Below are 17,992 nucleotides of genomic sequence, written 5' to 3'. Positions count from 1 at the left end.
TCTCTCTCATTTCTCAACCATTTTTCATGAAATAAAGATCAAAATCGCATTGAAAAATGCAAGGAACACAATGGTATCATAGGTTTTGGCTAATACTCAAAGATGGAGATGCACGAAGGCAAAAACTAGAACTGGAACTTTAGGTTTCATGCAACATAATTTCACATAAACAACAATATAAATGACATGTAAGCTAATGATCCTTCTTAACACAATAAATGCTACATATTTGCTTCAGAAATCAAAATGAAATGACGTATGTATGATGAGTTTCAAAGTGCAAGAATAAACCTATTGGAGCAAGGTCCGATGCCTCTTCAAAAGTACTTCCAGCTATTATTTGATGCCTCTCCTAATGCTTATGAGTTCCCAGAAGATGATTGCAACCTTTGGTTTGCAGAATGCACGAGCCAAATGAGAGAATGAAGGTTAAGGTTGAAAAGCTCTCAAGAATGGAGTTTTTCTTAGAAAGCTTGGTGTATGGATAGATGATGCTTTGTCCTCTATTTATAGGGATCCTTGAGGGTTCAAGAAGCCTTAAATATCATAAAATAATTATGCCTTGTACTGGTTCGCTTGCTTGGTTGGTTCTTGCACAAAACACCAAGTGGGAAGCATGGCAAAAGTGTGTGTGTGTGGGGGGGGGGGGGGCTTGGAGTGTTTTATTGAGCTTTGTCTAAAGTGTAGGAGTGGATTTGCTGTTTAGATTTGGTATGTATAAGAGCCAAAGCCATTTGGGAGCTCAATGGTACTTAATGTTGGGTTAAAGCCACTTTACACAAATGGAAGTGTAACCTTTATGCCAAAAATGGAATGATTCATTGTGTAATGGCTTGGTTGCTTGGATAATGACTCAAAAGTGTGTGTGATCTTATGATTAGAGTGATATTTAGAAGAAAGAAGTACATGTACTTGTGGATTTGTTTGGATTTGTAGTGTACTTTGGCTTGGAATTTGACTTATGAACCATTCCATGAGGCTGTCTTCCCAAATTCGATTCTCTTAGCTCGAGCATGAGAATTTCTTAATCTTTGACATTTTGGAAAGATGGAATCATGATATATAACTTTCATGTTGATCACTTTGCTTGAATAAGTTGGTATCTTGGTGAAAAGTTTGCATAAAGTTGGTCACTTGACTAGGTCAGCATGCTGAAAATTTCACCAAGTGTTTTACCACTTGACAAACAAATGAATCATCCACTTCATGGCCCCATATATCGTGCATTTTTTGAGGTTTTATCACCTATGACAAAGTTTAAGTATGAAAAAAGGTCTTTAATCTGATCATTTGAGCAAAGAAAATTGTGGCCTGGATCATAAGTTATAGCCTTGGAAAGTTGGGTACTTGGACATGTTTTTTTAGGGACTTTGTAAAAATTTCAAATTCTCCATCTTTGCCCTTTTTGCAAGTAACCTTGATTTTCTTGACTAAACTTGATCAAATGACTTCAATGATTATATTTTCAAAATCATTGACTTGAAAGGTCCATAGTTGACCAAAAATCTTAAAAGTCAAACTTTGACTTTAAGCATCTGTTGACTTTTTCATCATTTGTGTTCAAACTTTCATCTGCTTATGAACCTAACCTCTTGAGCCCTATGAATTGTATGAGTGGGTTATGAATGCATATTTGAATATCTTGGATCATGCCTCAAGCCATAGAATCATGCTTTGGTCAAAGAGCCAACATTAAGTTGACTTTGACCAAAACCCTAATTTTGAGTGTCAGATAAATTGTGGCTTGATGAACTTGAATTGAGGTGAGTACAAACTTTGATTGTTGATGGAGGGAGACTATTGGTCATCTTGATATACTATGATCCCACTAAGCCTTGATTGATCCATCCCTTGTACTTCTTGATGCCGAAACCCTAACTTGCAAACAAAGCAAAGCAAGACATATATTTTTTTTGTATTTTTGTGGGGTTAGCAAAGCATAAGGACACACACAAAAGTATTTGATGAGCTTGATGTTATGAAAATGATACAAATGATAAGGGATCTTAGGGGTGAAATTTTGGGTATTACACATGTCACCTGGCTATTTAAGTGTTTTACCATTTCATCCTACAATCAACACAAATTCATCTGCATCAAAAATTTTACTTTTCATCTGCACCCAAATATTACAATTTCATCTGCACCCAAATATATTATTAATGTTCACTACAGCGGTGAGACATAGGAGTGTGATGTATATAGGTTTTGTTTTTGAAACACCGATACTATTCGACTTACGATCAAGAGAAATTCAAATTTCTTGCATTTGAAAAAACGAATTGAATCCTGCATAGGATCTGGTCTTGTGTCACAAATCACGTATCAAAATCCAATTTATTTCGAGAACAATCAATGTAAATTTTACCCGCTAAAGGTACGGGACGCTGAAGATGTTGAATATATGTTTGTTAGTCACAGACATTTTGGTTGCAACTCTATTGAGTTATATATTACTCTTCAACCAAGTATGCTATCGCAACAATCTCAGATAACTAATCAAGTTGAATCTGATGAATTTGATTCAGAAAACTCAGATGAAGCCGACCTAGAAGCAGAAGCAGAAGTCAACGCCGTTGTTGAAGAAGAAGAACATATCGAGACACAGGTCGATCATATGTTGAACAACAACATTGAACATGACGATCATCCAACGCCATTACCTCCAAGTCATGTATATAATCCGCCTCAGCATATCACAAACATGGATATGCATGACGAAGAAACATCCAACAATGTTTTTTATAACCCGTATCCACGATGAGAGGGTGAGTTAAAAGTGGGAGACATGTTCCACACTAAATAAGAATGTGCGCGAGCTATCAAAAAATTTCACATGAATAACTCTGCTGATTTTACCGTGAAATGCACTGATTCAAGAAGGTATGTCATCGAATGTCGTAACATCCTTTGCAATTTTCGGTTGGCTGCGTATCACAAGAAGAGAAACGACTCTTAGGAAATAGCTTCTATAGACCCACCTCACAGTTGCATTGTCACTAATGTTGTACAAGATCACCGTAAATTAAGCACTGCATTGATATATCAAGACATTTTGTCGCTTGTTAACAAAGACCCATCAGTGAAGGTGAGTATAATATATCTCATATAGTCACAAGATATAATTATACTCCATCTTACAAGAAAGCATGGATTGCAAGGACAAAGACTGTTGAACAGGTATTCGACAACTGGGAGGATTCATACAAAGAATTGTCACAGTTTTTATGGGCACTTAAAACATACGCACCAGAAACTGTTGCAATTATGGAGACATTGCCAGCATTTACGCATTTTGCAAACCTATTACTCAAATTGATGGAACATAGTTATACGAAAAATACAAGGGTACTTTGCTTATGACGTTGCACAAGACGGCAACAATAATGTCTTTGCCATTGCCTTTGCGCTGGTTGAAGGTGAAATCGCTGGTGGTTGGGGTTTCTTCCTTTGACATCTCAGAACATATGTCGCTCCACAAGCCAATCTCTGTTTGATTTCAGGAAGACATGCTGCCATTGAGAGTGCTTATAATAACCATGATAACGGATACCATGATCCTCCTTCTACCCATGTCTATTGCATTAGACATATCGCACAAAACTTCATGCGTGCAATCAAAGACAAGAACCTTCGCAAAAAAGTGGTGAATGCAGGGTATGCTCTAACTCAACCGTCATTTCAACATTACCGTGATGAAATTAGATTGTCTAATGCAAATGCAGGAAGGTGGATGGATAACATACCAGTAGAGCAGTGGACAAGGACATTTGACAGAGGCTGTCGATGGGGCCACATGACAACAAACCTTGTGGAATGCATGAACGACTTATTCAAAGGCATTAGAATTCTATCAATAACTGCATTGGTCAGAACAACCTATTTTAGGTTGGCATCTACCTTCGCAACCAAAGGTGAAAGATGGAGTGCATTGTTAATGTCAGGTCAAATATTCAGTGAATGTTGTGTGATGAAAGAGGAAACTATAAAAGCTAGAACACACGTGGTTACAGTCTTTGACCGTCATAGGTAAAATTTAAGTGTACAGGAAACAATGGACCACAATGAGGGGAGGCCAAATTTATCCTATGATATCAAACTAAACATGAGTTGGTTCGGCTGTGGAAAGTTCCAGACCTTTCGTATTCCTTACTCCCATGTCATTGCGACATGCACACATACTTGCCAGGACGCTTATAACCATTTATCTGATGTTTACAAGACCATTACCATCATGAATGAGTATAAAAAAAGTTTCTCAGTGCTACCAATGGAGGAATACTGACCTCCATATGAAGGTGACATAGTCTGGCACAACGATGAGATGTGAAGAAAGAAAAAAGGATGGCCAAACAACACGCGTATTAGAACAGAAATGGATACGACTGATAAAATGATAAGATTATGTAGTATATGTTGTCAACCCGGACACAATAAAAACAAATGTCCCAATCTAGGAGCAACATCTGCATCATAATTTATTACCTCCTTTCAATTTTTGTAACCTTGGATTTTTATATATATTAACTTTTTGTTACAACAAGGTTAACAACAAACATCACTACAACATAATCACACTTAAAACAGAACAAGTCTAAATAAACAACACAAAAAGTAAACATCGAATACAGATGAAAATACTTAACCATACTATTTAAAAACAACATTTATAACTGATTACAACAATCAAACTGATGTCATCTGGTCCAAACATCATTTCCCTAGCATCCTTATTAGTTTTTACTCACACCCAACCAAATATACTACCGAGTCTCTCAATACTTCTATTTTTTTCCCCTTTTGGTATTTTTCCATCTAACCAAAGAATCAACTCCCTCTTTAGTTGATCGAAGCTACAGATGTTCCAGAAGAGCATTAACATCAGAGGCTTATCTCTCGAATAAATCACTTTTCCATAGCAACGACGGACACCAAACATGTTTGCAATATAACGAAATGAGATGTGGAAAAATGAATCACACAATACCTCTATTTATAAAAAAAGTTGCACATTACACTGAGGCGTCAGACCAATTGGCGCCTCCTCTCACTTTATACACATGGGCGCCAATTGGATTGACAGCACCATGTGCTGTAGTCAATTCAATTGGAGCCCCCTCTTAAAAATTAAGGATAGACGTCAATTGATCTGACACCTATGCTTTGAGTATTTTTTTTTGAAAATGTGGGGTATTTGAGTAAAAAATTCCCCATTATTCATGACAAAATTGATCATAGTTAAAAGTGAGTTGAAAATAAAATGATTTATATTTAGATAAATTTACGTAGACATGAGCTGAAGAGTCAATTTTAATATAACAATCACGTTTAAAATTAAAAATAATAAATTCTATTTTGAAGTAAAATCAATTGGCAATTTTTTTTTTCGGTGTTATGAAAATTTGAAATTGTCCTTAGAAATTTTCGAAGATGCATCCCCATACGCATCTTGAATGATCTCTCATTCGTACGAGCAATCACTCCAGTTTTGCCAAAATTTAATCTAAAGATACATTTCCCAAATTTTTTGAGATAAATTCGAAGATGCATCTCTAAAAAGATCCATGCCCCCATTTACTACACATTTTTTCAATGAAATTAACGTTGTTGTCGGAGACTCTGTGACGATTTTAACAAATATTAGAGTCATAAGAATTGTATCATCGCGTTCGTATCTTTGCATTCCTGCGTTTCTGACCTTTACGCAACATAACGTAAAAAAATTCGTTTTTTTAAAAGATTGACTGAATCAAAATTTCCGGTGATATTTCTTCAGAAAAAAATCAGATTTACCTCCCATATCTAGGGACTAGTAGTTCAATTAGTGACAATGACTAGTGATTAGTCCACCAAGATTGTGACAGCAACTAGGTTTTTTTGTTAACCCAAAACAAAAAACCTTAAACCTTCAAACTGCGCACTATATATACGTTTCACTCTTTTTAAACATACGGCACTCCAACCTGATTCAAAAAATCCAAAGCTTGGACATCGCATTTTGTTTTCTCCCAAAATTCTCGTCTAGTCATCCAAATTTTTTCAACCAGCAGTACAGTTTTCTTTATCTTTTCCTTTTACTGTTTTGCATTCATCGTTTCATTATTTTGATCAATATTGTAACCATTTGCATGTCACTATTTCGTTCTTAATACATGTTTTTTACTTTGTTCCAAGTTTTATCTCTACGTTGATCTCATTGATCAACGATAAACAAATCAAAAAGACTCAAAATTTCACTGGATTTAATATTTTTCTTTTGTTTGGATTTATCAGCAGTCATGAGTTATCCGGAAAACATTCCAACGTTGAAGATGTCACCACCCCAGTTCTCATCATCAAGCAGCACCGAAATCATTGACGTGACGCCGCCTCAATTCCCGATCAGCAACAATCCACGTTCAGCATCCGATGATGGTTCCCATTCCTTCCGAAGGTCAAGAGTTCCGGACAACAAGCAATCCAATGCACCAAACAGACGAACCGGCAACATTTTCTTCAAGACCCGTATTTGTACCAAGTTCGGGCTTGGTAGCTGCAGAAACGGGGAGAACTGTACTTATGCTCATGGGGCTGACGAGATAAGGCAGCCCCCACCGAACTGGCAGGAGCTTGTCGGTCCTCGTACGGAAGAACGGCTGCAGTTGGGCGTGAATTGGAATGATGAGGAAAAAATCATTCAGAAGATGAAGCTGTGCAAGAAGTATTGCAATGGGGAGATATGTCCATATGGTGATAACTGTAACTTTCTTCACGAGAATCCTGCCAAGTTTAGGGAGGACTCATGGAAAACAAGAGAGTCGTCAGCAATCAGCATTGAGACTTGTAATAATTTGGAAGGCAGTAGGGCTGGAAGTAAGCAGGAAAAGGGCACTTATTGGAAGACTAAGATCTGTATCAGGTGGAAAAATACCGGGAGCTGTCCCTTTGGTAATGGCTGTCACTTTGCTCATGGTGATGCAGGTAATAGGACTGCTTTTGATTTTTTATCACATACTTCTACTGTTTTGTTTTGTTCAAAATCTGTTTCTTATTTTTCTTAGTAGAAAGTCATTTATTGCAATATGATGTACAAAATACAATGTTTGAATGTGTGTTGCTTTCCTTGTTGTGTATGATGTTTTCATGTTTAGTTTGCTGGCTGGTCATACTAAATGGAACCCGATTTCACATTTACTTCTAGAAGAACTGGTTCTAGATGATCATTTGGTATTTTGATTATACCACTGATGTGGCTTCAGTTTAAAAGTAATGGACACTAATCTGTATCATTAGTGATTACTTCTTTTGTCGTGTCGTCACATTTCCGTCATTGCGGCGCCATGGCGCGAAAGATTCTGTGCCTGCCGCCATAGGGCGCGAAACCATGTTTATACTGCTAATGTTTATATAACTGATTGCCGCTATCTGCTATTGATAGCACTGCTTTAACTAAGGTTCACATTATCAGTGTTGTTAAATGGCGTGGCCAGTATTTTCTATAGCAGATTGCTACAATTTTGTGATGCAATGGTGCTATAGTGCCCATTATAGTGGGTATTTGACAACATCATGTAATAAATAGTGTATCGTGTAGCAGAAAAATAGCTGTACGCGGCTATCTAGCAATAAAGGGTGTGGCATATTTTCTGGCAACCGCTATGGGCAGTTTGTAAATGAATGTCCGCCAGAGCGTTGCCATAGGCTGCAATGGTGTGTTACTATGGTGAATTTTTGGAGTTCTGTTGTATTTTCGCCATCCAACATGGACAACATTGTTACTCCTTGTGTACCTTTATGGCGCCGTACTCGTACAAGATGATCATCATGTACTCGTGGTTACACAAGTAGTTAACATAATAATTACTTTTGAAATAATTTTTTGAATACTCCACTTTGGTAAACGCGACTACTTGTGGTATGTAACCGTGGTTCAATAAATAAAAACACATTTGTCATTTCGTATAGTAAAAAAATTTAAGTTAGTTTTTCTCATTCCTTTTTACAGATGTTGATTTTTTCCTAATTTATTTGGAGGTAGTACATTGCTCATTTGGAAGTTGTAGAACGCAGCAATGTTGCAATCCTATATATTGCATATAAATATGGTTAATGTAGCTGCAGTAATTGCGCTGGCGGCGACATCAAAAACCTTAACGTCTTAGCCACAATCGTGGCCGTTGATGTTTTTTCTATATATTGTTCTTTTTTGTGTCAGAACGTGTACGTGCATTCTGTGAACAAAATTTAAAAGATGATTATAACAATTGAAACTGTTTTGTTTCTGTGTATCTTCTTTGATTTTGCTTTTCAGAGTTACAAGTTCCTGGTGGAGGCATTGAAGCGGAAGCTGCAGTTTCCTTGGCAAATTCAACAAAAGCTGTCATTCCAACTTTACCAACTACAGGTTCTTCGGCCAATAATGCACCTACATTACCAGCAAGTGTATCTGCGATGACGGATACACCGACATTACCAGCAAGTGTATCTGCGATGACGGAAGAGGAGAAGAAGGCAAAGAAGGAATTACTTTGGAAGAAATTAAACAAGATCAACCGTATTTATGGCGATTGGATTGATGATTTACCTCTCGATCGTCCTGAATTGCCAAGGGAGCCCTGAGTTGAATTTCTCCGCTGACAAACAATTTTGGAACATGGTTATTGGCGATGGTGATCAATTTATATAATTACCTTTTATTGATTCTTTTTACTGGTAATTAGTACATTTTTATGATCACAGACGCATGCATTTGTCAGTTTGAGTGGTGTTTCGATGAATTCAGCAACTTCTTGTGGGAGTCTAGGTTGGTGAATATAGGTCAAATTTCTGAAAATTGTCAGAACCGAAGTTTATATTTTAAATAAGTTATGTCATATATGTACACTATATATTTACATAGATATATGAAAATGTGATTAACATATATGTGCTGTTTATATCAACTCTGGCTTGAATATGGTGATTGGAGTTCAGTCAATGTTAGGTAAACAGCAAATTATGCCGGTAAGTCATTAATAACAGGTATCCTACAAGATATAACAAGTTTGATGAAAGCAAAGTATAGTGCAGTCTTTAATCACTTAGTTGACACAAGTGATCTGCATGTGGATGCTTATTGAAACCTTATTTGGTCTCTTGTTAAAGCTTTTGGTATGTGTTTGAGGGATTATCTCAATGTATTTATTTTTTTAGAATTAGAATTTGAAAAAATAAAGTAAAGTCCCATATAAAAGAGGGCAAAGGGTACTCAAGAGTCAAGATAACATGAATGCTTAGTATATTTATAAACTACTTTTATATTTAAAGTTAAAATAAAGTGAAACTGTTTTTATATTGATAAAACTTATTATAGAATTTATTGAAATAGGTTATTTTCAGAATCTATATTGAAATAAGTTATTTTCAGAATCTATTCTTAACTTATAGAGCTATAGGGTTGTTTATGTACATGGTATAATTCATTTAGAAAACCAAATCGAACCATGGTAAACGGTTATTTGAACCAAACCGCGACGAACCGTTTCAATATATTCATAACCGAACCGAACCAAAATTATTAGTTTGCTATATTGGTTTGGAATTCCATATCGTACTAAACTGTTAGAAGACAAAATTTTCCCAAACTGAACCATTTGTTAAAGAACCGAGCCGTTATACTTTTTTCGAATTCTTTTTAATAAAAATTTTAAACTTGTTTTTAGCATTTTTTATTTTCAATATCGATTCGGTTCAGTTTAAGTTTCGGTTCAGTTTATTTGCCATTTGATTCGGTTCTAGAATTGTTTGTGCAACATGGTTCTTTTCTCTAACCAAACATAACGGTTCAATTCTTCTAACTTTAATTCGGCTCGGTTCAGTAGTTTTTTGAACATTCCTATATATAATTTTGTTAACCTTGAAAGTGTGCACTATATATAATTTTCACTCTTTTTAAACAAACTGTACTCAACCCAGAAAAAACTTACAAATCTTGATCATCCCACCATATTTCTGTCCTGATATTCTCATCCAAAAATTCTTGTTCTGACTTTTCTGTCTCAAAATTAGGCCCCTCACTCAACAGCACACTTTTCTTCTTCATTCATCATTTAATTATTTGATCAACATCGTAACCATCTGCATGTCACTATTTCATTCTTGATACAAGTTCTTGATTCAGTTCCTAATTTTCTTTCAATGTTGATCTGATTCATCAACTATAATCAAATCAAAAGACTCAAATTTTCACCAAACCTGATTTTTTTTTATAGTTTTAGCAATAGCCATGACTGACCCAGACAACATTCCAATCTTTAACATGTCACCACCGCAAGTCGTCTCATCATCCAACAGCGATATCAATAAAGTGAGGCTTCAATTCCCAATGAACCATCAACATTTCGAACCATGTTCATCATTGGATCCTTCTCATTCCTTCACAAGGCCAAGAATTCCTGACAACGAGCATTCCATTGATTTGATGGACCCTCCTTCAAGGATGAATCATCCTCCATCAAACAATCAAGCTGCCATCATTTTCTTCAAGACCCGTCTTTGTACCAAGTTCATGTCTCGTAGCTGCATAAAAGGTGAAAATTGTACCTATGCTCATGCGAAAGAAGAGTTAAGGCAGCCACCACCAAACTGGAAGGAGCTCCAGCGGCTGCATTTGGGCGGGAATAGGTATACTTCTAAGTTTATGAACGACATTTTCTTCAAGACCCGTCTTTGTGCTAACTTCGTGTTTCGTAGCTGCATAAACAGTGAAAATTGTAGCTATGCTCATGGGAAAGAAGAGTTAAGGCAGCCACCACCAAACTGGCAGGAGCTCCAATGGCAGCAGTTGGGCGGGAATAGGGATACTGCTAAGTTTATGAACGATTCTTGGAAAAAAAGAGAGTCCGCTGCAATCACCATTAGAACTATTGGTAATAATTTGGAAGGCAGTAAGACTGTGACCAAGCCACCTAGGGGTACTTATTGGAAGACTAAGATCTGTCCCAAGTCGAAGCATACCCGAAGCTGTACCTATGGTGATGACTGTAACTTTGCTCATGGAGATGCAGGTAATAAGATTGATTTTTTTTCTCATTAGAGTCCTACTGTTTTATTTTGTTCAATGATGTGTAGAAGGTCATTTTCTGTGATATGATGTACAATTCCAGTGTTTGAATGCGTGTTGTTTTTGTTGTTGTGTATGATGTTTTCATGTTTGATTTGGCATAAACTTGCTCTTCCTACTTGTTATCCCTTTGCCTTGTCTCCACAAAAAGTATCTTTCTTAGAAAGTTGATCAAATTCACTGGAACTTGATTTCACCTTTGGTATTTGTACATATGACAGATGTTGCTTCAGTTTTTAAGTAATGCGCCACCTGTCTGTATGATCAGTGATTACATTTTTGCCGTGTTGTCAAATTTCTGTCACAGCCACGCCTTGGCGTGAGGGATGTTGTGCCTGCCGCGCAAACCCATGTTTATATGGTTAGTTTTTGGCTGGTCGCTGCAATCTGCCATCTGCTATTGATAGTAATTCTTTTCCCAAAGTTCAGATATCACTGTTGTTAAATGGCGGTGCTATAGCAGAATGGTGTGGCCAGTGTGGTCAATAGCAGATTGTCAAAAATCTGCTATGCAGTAGTGTGTTATAGGTCTGTTATAATGGCAATTTGACGACATTTTATGATAAATAACGTATCACGAAACAATAGCAGTTTGTCCAACTTCCGTTATGCTATAACGGTATTGTGCAGCACAGCGACTATCTAGCAACCTTGTGCATGGCGGATATTTTGACAGCCACAAAAGCCAATTGGTAAAGGGATGGTCGCCATAGGCTGCAATGGCGTGTTTATAAGGTGGATTTTTTAATTTCTGTCAAGTTTTGCCATCCGCCATGGGCAACACGGATACTCCGTGTATCTTTATTGCAGCATACCAGATACTCGTCAGGTACTCGTGGTTACACATGTAGGCACCAAAATTACTTCTCAACGTATTTTTTGGTTACACTATTTTGGCACATGCCAAAAAATGAACTCTGCTATATTCTAACGGATAGATAATATCACAAACAATTGTGACATTGCCTTTGCATAAGTTTATTTAAATCATGTTAATTTTCGTGTCATAACTTGAACACGAATTCTGTGAACAAAAATTAAAAGATGATTATAACAATTGAAACTGTTTGATTTGCATGTATTTTCAGAGTTACAAGTTCCTGGTGGAGGAGGCATTGAAGCTGAAGCTGCAGTTACTATGACAAATTCAACAAAAGCTGTCACTCCAACTTTAAGAACAACACGTTCTTCTGCCAAATATGCACCTACATTACCAGCAAGAGTATCTGCGATGACGGAAGAGGAGAAGAAGGTAAAGAAGGAATTACTTTGGAAGAAATTAAACAAGATCAACCGTATATATGGCGATTGGATTGATGATTTATCTCCCGAACGTCCTGATTTGCCAAGGGAGCCCTGAGTTGAATTCAGTGCTCTTTGAAACAGCCCACATGGTCAATGGCGATGGTGATCAATTCGTATAATTATCTTTTAATGGTTCTTTTGCCAGGTAATTAGTACATTTTTATGGTCACATACGCGTGCATTTGTTAGTTTTTGATGGGTGTTTCGATGAATTCAACAACTTTTTGTGGGAGTATAGATTGAGTAAAAGTTCATATTTTAAATAGGATATCATACATACTATATATTTACACAAGTGATTTGGATTTGGCTGGTTATTGGAGCCTTATTTGAAATAAGAAGGTTCCATGACATGTTAAAATGTTTTTCTAACTTGTCTCCTGTTTAGCTAATCTTTTTGTGGTCTCAGCTCCTTTATCAAATTATTTGTGTGAGGAACTCAATTATTTTGGGAAGTAATTTTTGTTTAAAGAAATTAGTTTTATTAAAAAAAATTGTAATGAAAATACTATCTTTTTTCTAAAATGCAAAAAAAGAACAGTTTTATTTTAAGATGAAAATAATGTGTTTTACAAAAAAAAATATCCTCTGAAAATGAAGATAAAACCATTTAAAAAAAATTGAGAATAAAAGTTTGGACCTATAGTTCAACTTTGATTCCAGGGGTTATTTGTATGAGGAATTACTCAATAGGAGGAGAATAAAACTTTATAGGAGAAGATTTAGTGACTTTGACATATTGTAATTTTGGTAACTTTAGTTGATAAATTATTATCTCACATCAATATAATTTACATTAATTATTCATTATTTTATCATATTAACTAAAGTCACAAAGTCATCTACTACAGTAAAGTCACCCAAAGTCTCAAACCATTCCTCTAATTTTGATGGTTTATATAGATTTGATCTCTCAGTAAAAGCTAAAGCTTTTGGTATACGTGTTAGAGGAATTTTTGGAATTTATCGCAATACTTTTTTTTAGAATTAGAATGAATTGTTTTTCTCAACAGTTTTTTTAATAAAGTAAAGTTCCAAATGTGATGAGACATACAACCAAATCACTTTATTCATCAGAACATAATACATATTTAGGATGGAAAAATTCGAACCGTTCGATTGAAACCGACCGACACTTTTTTTTGTGTGCAAATGGATCAGGTTGGATGTTGAGTTGATTCAATTGTTTAATTTGGATAGTATTAGGTTGCTTCGACCAAATTTGAATGTGTTGTAACAAGTAAGTGAGTTAAGAACTTTGAGAAATAAGGTGTGAGGAAGTTTCACATTGATTAGAAAAGTGAAGACTTGAACATTTATAACTGAGAGAACTCACACACGTATTGCCTTAAGGTTTTGATTGAGTATGCAATGTGTCTCTCACAAGACGTGTTGCTCGTAAAGGAAGACCTCAATGAAAAATATTCTCTCATGTTGACCCCTGAGAATTGATATCCCGACACGTCAATAGCCAAGTTTGATTCATCAAACACCTACTGTGCAAACATGAATTCTGTCTCCAATGAAAGAATCTCTGCAAAATTATCCTTCCTTGATCGAGAATGGTGTGAATCCTCTTATCGAAAGTGCAACTGATGCACAACGAGCAACGCATAAGGAGGAAAAGAAGAAAGATTTTAATGCGCTATTTTTAATCCATTAATGTGTTAATACGAATAACTTTGAGAAAGTTGGTGATTGTGAATCATCGAAGCAAGCGTGGAAAATTCTTGAGAAGGCATACGCAGGGGATGCCAAGGAGAAGGTGAGGAGGTTACAATCTCACAAACGCCAACTTGAATTGATTCAAATGGAGGAGAAGAAGACAACAAGAATTACTCGGCTGGTGAACCAAGTAAAGACGTATGGAGAAATTGTTACAGAATATTCCGTTGTCCCAAAAATATTACGTTCTTTAATAGCAAGATTCAATAACATAGTCATAGTGAATAGAGATTGAGGAATAGAATGATCTTACGATAACGAGCAAGGAGGAGCTTCAAAGCTCTCTTGAGGAACATGAATAAAAAATGGATGGGAGAAATTGTGATAAGGCAAAGAGATCTCTTTGCATGCTCGTTTCAACGAGAATGAGAAGAGATCAAAAAAGAAAAAGTCTCAAGAATGAAAATGCTCCCTCTTGTTTGACCCCCAAATTAGATGACCCAAATAGTGGTTTCAGAAGCCTTTGGTTCGAGTGAGGGACCGATTTTCTTGTATCGAAAGTACTCCCCACGGGTAGTGAATAAGAGGTGTCTTGTTGAAGAGTGTCAATGGTGGTACAAGTGTAAATGGACAAAATAGTGTTCGCTCGAGAGGGAACATTGTAAATAAACTCACACTTGAGAGAATTGGGAGGGGGGGGGGGGGGGGGGGGGGGGGGGGGGGGGGGGGGGGGTTGAGAAAAAGTAAGTTTGAGTTAAGAACTTTGAGAAACAAAGTGTGGGGAAGTTCCACATTCATTAGAAAAGTGAAGACTTGAACATTTAAGGTTTTGTGTGAGTATGCGATGTGTCCCTCACAGTGTATGTTGTTCATAAATGAAGACTCCAATGAAATATGTTCCCTCGTATTGAACCCCGAGAATTGATGTCCAAACAAGATTATTATTTTGGATCCGTCAAAAATTGAAACCGATTGGACCAAATTAACATTTATTTTATTTATTTTTATTTCTATATGATTGACTCATTATAAAAATTATATTTGTCGGGTTATTATCATTTTTATAATCTAATGGTGGCATTGTGTACTCACAAGAATAGAAGACATGCAATATGACATTTTGAGTTCTATTTAGTTTTTGAAATAAAGTATGATAATGATCAAATTAATATTAAATGGTAATGAAAATATTTTATTTTTTAAAAGGTTTCATTTTTCATACTTGATAGGTTCATCATAATTTCCATAAGAAGGAGGAGAATGGGAAGTAGAGGTCTTAAGAATATTTCTTCTTCTCTAATATAGGATATTTTTTGCAACATGTTTTATTTTCTTTATCAAGAGAAGAAATAGTTGACTTAGAGATAGACACTAGGTTTTTTTTATTTAATTTACTTGATTTACTATTTAACATTTTATAGATGATGAAAAGCTCATTATAAGTAAATTAGATGTTAGATTATTTACCTTATTTTATTTGTGGTCTGTCACGGGACATAGGACGATTTCTTCCTCTTTTCTAGATTTATCGGATAATTCCATGTCATTATCATCCCATGTAATGTAGAATCTTTCCGATCCTTTTTGATATCATATATATCTTTGAAATTTTATTTGATTATGCACACATTCTAGCTTTATGTCCTTTCTTTCTGCACTGAAAGCATGTTGGTATGAATGTTGATTTTTTTTTTCTTTTCTTCTAGAATTTTGGAGGATGTTTTTCGTGTCTTAGGGATTATTTGAATTTTCAAAATATTAGATGTTTGTCTTGATCACTTTCACTTTGATAGTCTTCATCTTCCGACTCCATGTCTTTGACATCTGTAGATTTTAGTTCAAGACTTTCTCTTATCACCTTCTTCATTCTAAAATAACTTTTTTAGTTTCATTTCATATTCCTACAATTTTCCAAACAAGGTAGTCAAATTCATAGTAGAAAAATCTTTAGATTCATAAATCACAACGACTTTAGGTTGCCATTTGTGATTTAGGCATAAATGCATTTTTTTAATTAAACCTTTATTTAGAATTTTTTTTTTCCATAGTTCTTAAGTGATTAAAAAAAATTGTGTTTCCATTTTCTGAATATTTTTTTCAAGTTTCATTTAAAAAAAATTAATACTCATGGGTCATTGTGTTCATTCTAGCCATTTTACCTCGGTTGCACCTTCATAGGTAGTTTGAAGGGTATCCCATATTTCTTTTGTATAACTACAACGTGAAACACAAAAGAACTCATTCATGTCTAAAGCAATAATGATGATAGTTTTTTGCTTTCAAATTTTATTACACATTTTCCTTATCCTCTTTGGTCCAAAATTCTTTAGGTTTATTTTTCACAACACCATCAACTAGACGTGTAGGAATAAAGGGACCATTTTTTTACATTAGCTCAGATATCACAATACATTCCCTCTATAAAGATTTTCATCTTCTTTTTCCAATAAGAACACCCCTCTCATTAAAGGATTTAGGTTTGTTTAGTGAACCGTTTGAAGTCATTCCTATCTCTTGAGACAATTAGTCTTATAACAGGAGTTAGACTCTAATGCCACTTGTTCACCAAACAATTTCAAACACAAGGAAATAGAGATTGTGCTAACTAGTTTTGGAAAAGCGTTTCATAAAAGGTTAATTTTAAGTTGTTTGATTTTAATAAGAGAATAAAAGTATAGATTAATCAACATAAAAATTAAGAACAAAAACTTAAAGAGATATACTTAGAGAGATCACACTAGAAATTATAGTGTTTTTTCTTAAAGCATACAACTTACTTCGTTCCCTAAGAGTTTTCTCTTAAGATTTTCAATATCAACAACTTGAACTTTTACACATGATCAAAGCAACAGTCTTCCTTGCACTAAGATATTTACCAGGTTTAACTTGCAACCTCAAACCCAATGCCCCTTTTGGGAGGCAATACTGGACTTCCCTAACCACGCGGGGGCCCTAGGTCATGAAAATCTATAGAAGGGAAAAAGCATGAGGGATGCTCTGATTTCCACCCATAGTAATTTTCTCAAGGATGGACTGAAAGGGCTTGGACCATTTTTCAAGACAAAGTAAAAAAGACAATCAGTACTATTACTATTAAGGATTATGAGGGCTTGGACCATTTCTCAAGCGTTGAGTGACTAAGAAGTAATGATCCTTAAAATATTCCAACTATTAAGGTTTTCCCGGGGTTGGGAAATGGCCAAAGTAGTGACATTCATTATTTATGGGTTTACTATTTCGATGCGAGATGAAACATTATGTATATCATCATCATCATTAGGTATCTCTACAATGATTTCATATTCATTCATATCTTGGCCATTCTAAAAGAAAGAGTAGGAGGCGACAATAGTAAACAAGAGGGAAAAAATGGTACCTAGAGGAAATCGGAAGTATGAGAAGAAATATATGATGAAGGGTCACTCTAAAGCACGAATATCCAAGGAATTTGTGAAATCCAAATGTATGAACAGATAAACAAAGCAATACGCTTCTAGAACTGAAGGAGAAATAATCAAAATTGGCAAAAGAAGAAAAAAAAAGAAAAAGATAGTTTGTACAAAGAGGGAAACCACAATTTGAAAGGAGAAAAAACCTTTATATAGTGGAGTGAGATAGATAAATTGATGATCCAAAATAAAGGAAGATATGCAAACAAAAATAAAATGTATGATTCACCTCGAGATCATAATGAAACTTGAGGGCACTTGAGCACCCTTAAGGGAATGACTCATCTTACCCTACAGACTTAAGGTCACGTGTAAGAACAATCCTGCAAAGACGTTTGAATGACAATAATGTCATTTAATGCAGTTAAATCCTAAGGTCACTCACTCTGACTCCCCAAATCTTTTTCACTTTTGCATGCAAAAAACCTAGCGCGAAGACCTCCGTCCAAAGGCGTAGCCACACAATGGTTGAGGGTTCTGTGCATCTACAATT

At 35.6% G+C, this 17,992-nt stretch overlaps 2 protein-coding genes across 2 annotated transcripts; both read left to right on the top strand.

The window, feature by feature from the left end:
- Positions 1–5,929: 5,929 nt before the first annotated feature.
- Positions 5,930–8,820, top strand: LOC127135235 (zinc finger CCCH domain-containing protein 39). Its single transcript, XM_051062008.1, has 3 exons — positions 5,930–6,049; positions 6,274–6,960; positions 8,291–8,820. The coding sequence occupies exons 2-3, from the start codon at positions 6,279–6,281 to the stop codon at positions 8,596–8,598; spliced, it is 990 nt and encodes a 329-aa protein (XP_050917965.1). The 5' UTR covers positions 5,930–6,049; positions 6,274–6,278; the 3' UTR covers positions 8,599–8,820.
- A 1,423-nt stretch (positions 8,821–10,243) lies between these two features.
- LOC127136139 (zinc finger CCCH domain-containing protein 28) lies at positions 10,244–12,609 on the top strand. Its single transcript, XM_051062734.1, has 2 exons — positions 10,244–11,024; positions 12,169–12,609. Exons 1-2 carry the CDS (start codon positions 10,244–10,246, stop codon positions 12,438–12,440), a joined length of 1,053 nt encoding a protein of 350 aa, XP_050918691.1. The 3' UTR covers positions 12,441–12,609.
- The last annotated feature ends 5,383 nt before the right edge of the window (positions 12,610–17,992 follow it).

The sequence above is a fragment of the Lathyrus oleraceus genome, chromosome 4 (genome assembly GCF_024323335.1).
Source record: "Lathyrus oleraceus cultivar Zhongwan6 chromosome 4, CAAS_Psat_ZW6_1.0, whole genome shotgun sequence".
In the NCBI taxonomy this organism is placed as follows: domain Eukaryota; kingdom Viridiplantae; phylum Streptophyta; class Magnoliopsida; order Fabales; family Fabaceae; genus Lathyrus; species Lathyrus oleraceus.
The sequence above is the reverse complement of the archived record's forward strand: the minus strand, read 5'-3'. Positions and strand labels throughout refer to the sequence as shown.

Bases quoted from the DNA above. Each gene is read 5' to 3' on its own strand.
- LOC127135235 (XM_051062008.1), top strand. From the start codon at position 6,279: ATGAGTTATCCGGAAAACATTCCAACGTTGAAGATGTCACCACCCCAG. The intron at 6,961-8,290 runs GTAATAGGACTG...TTTGCTTTTCAG, and splicing joins CTTTGCTCATGGTGATGCAG to AGTTACAAGTTCCTGGTGGA.
- LOC127136139 (XM_051062734.1), top strand. From the start codon at position 10,244: ATGACTGACCCAGACAACATTCCAATCTTTAACATGTCACCACCGCAA. The intron at 11,025-12,168 runs GTAATAAGATTG...ATGTATTTTCAG, and splicing joins CTTTGCTCATGGAGATGCAG to AGTTACAAGTTCCTGGTGGA.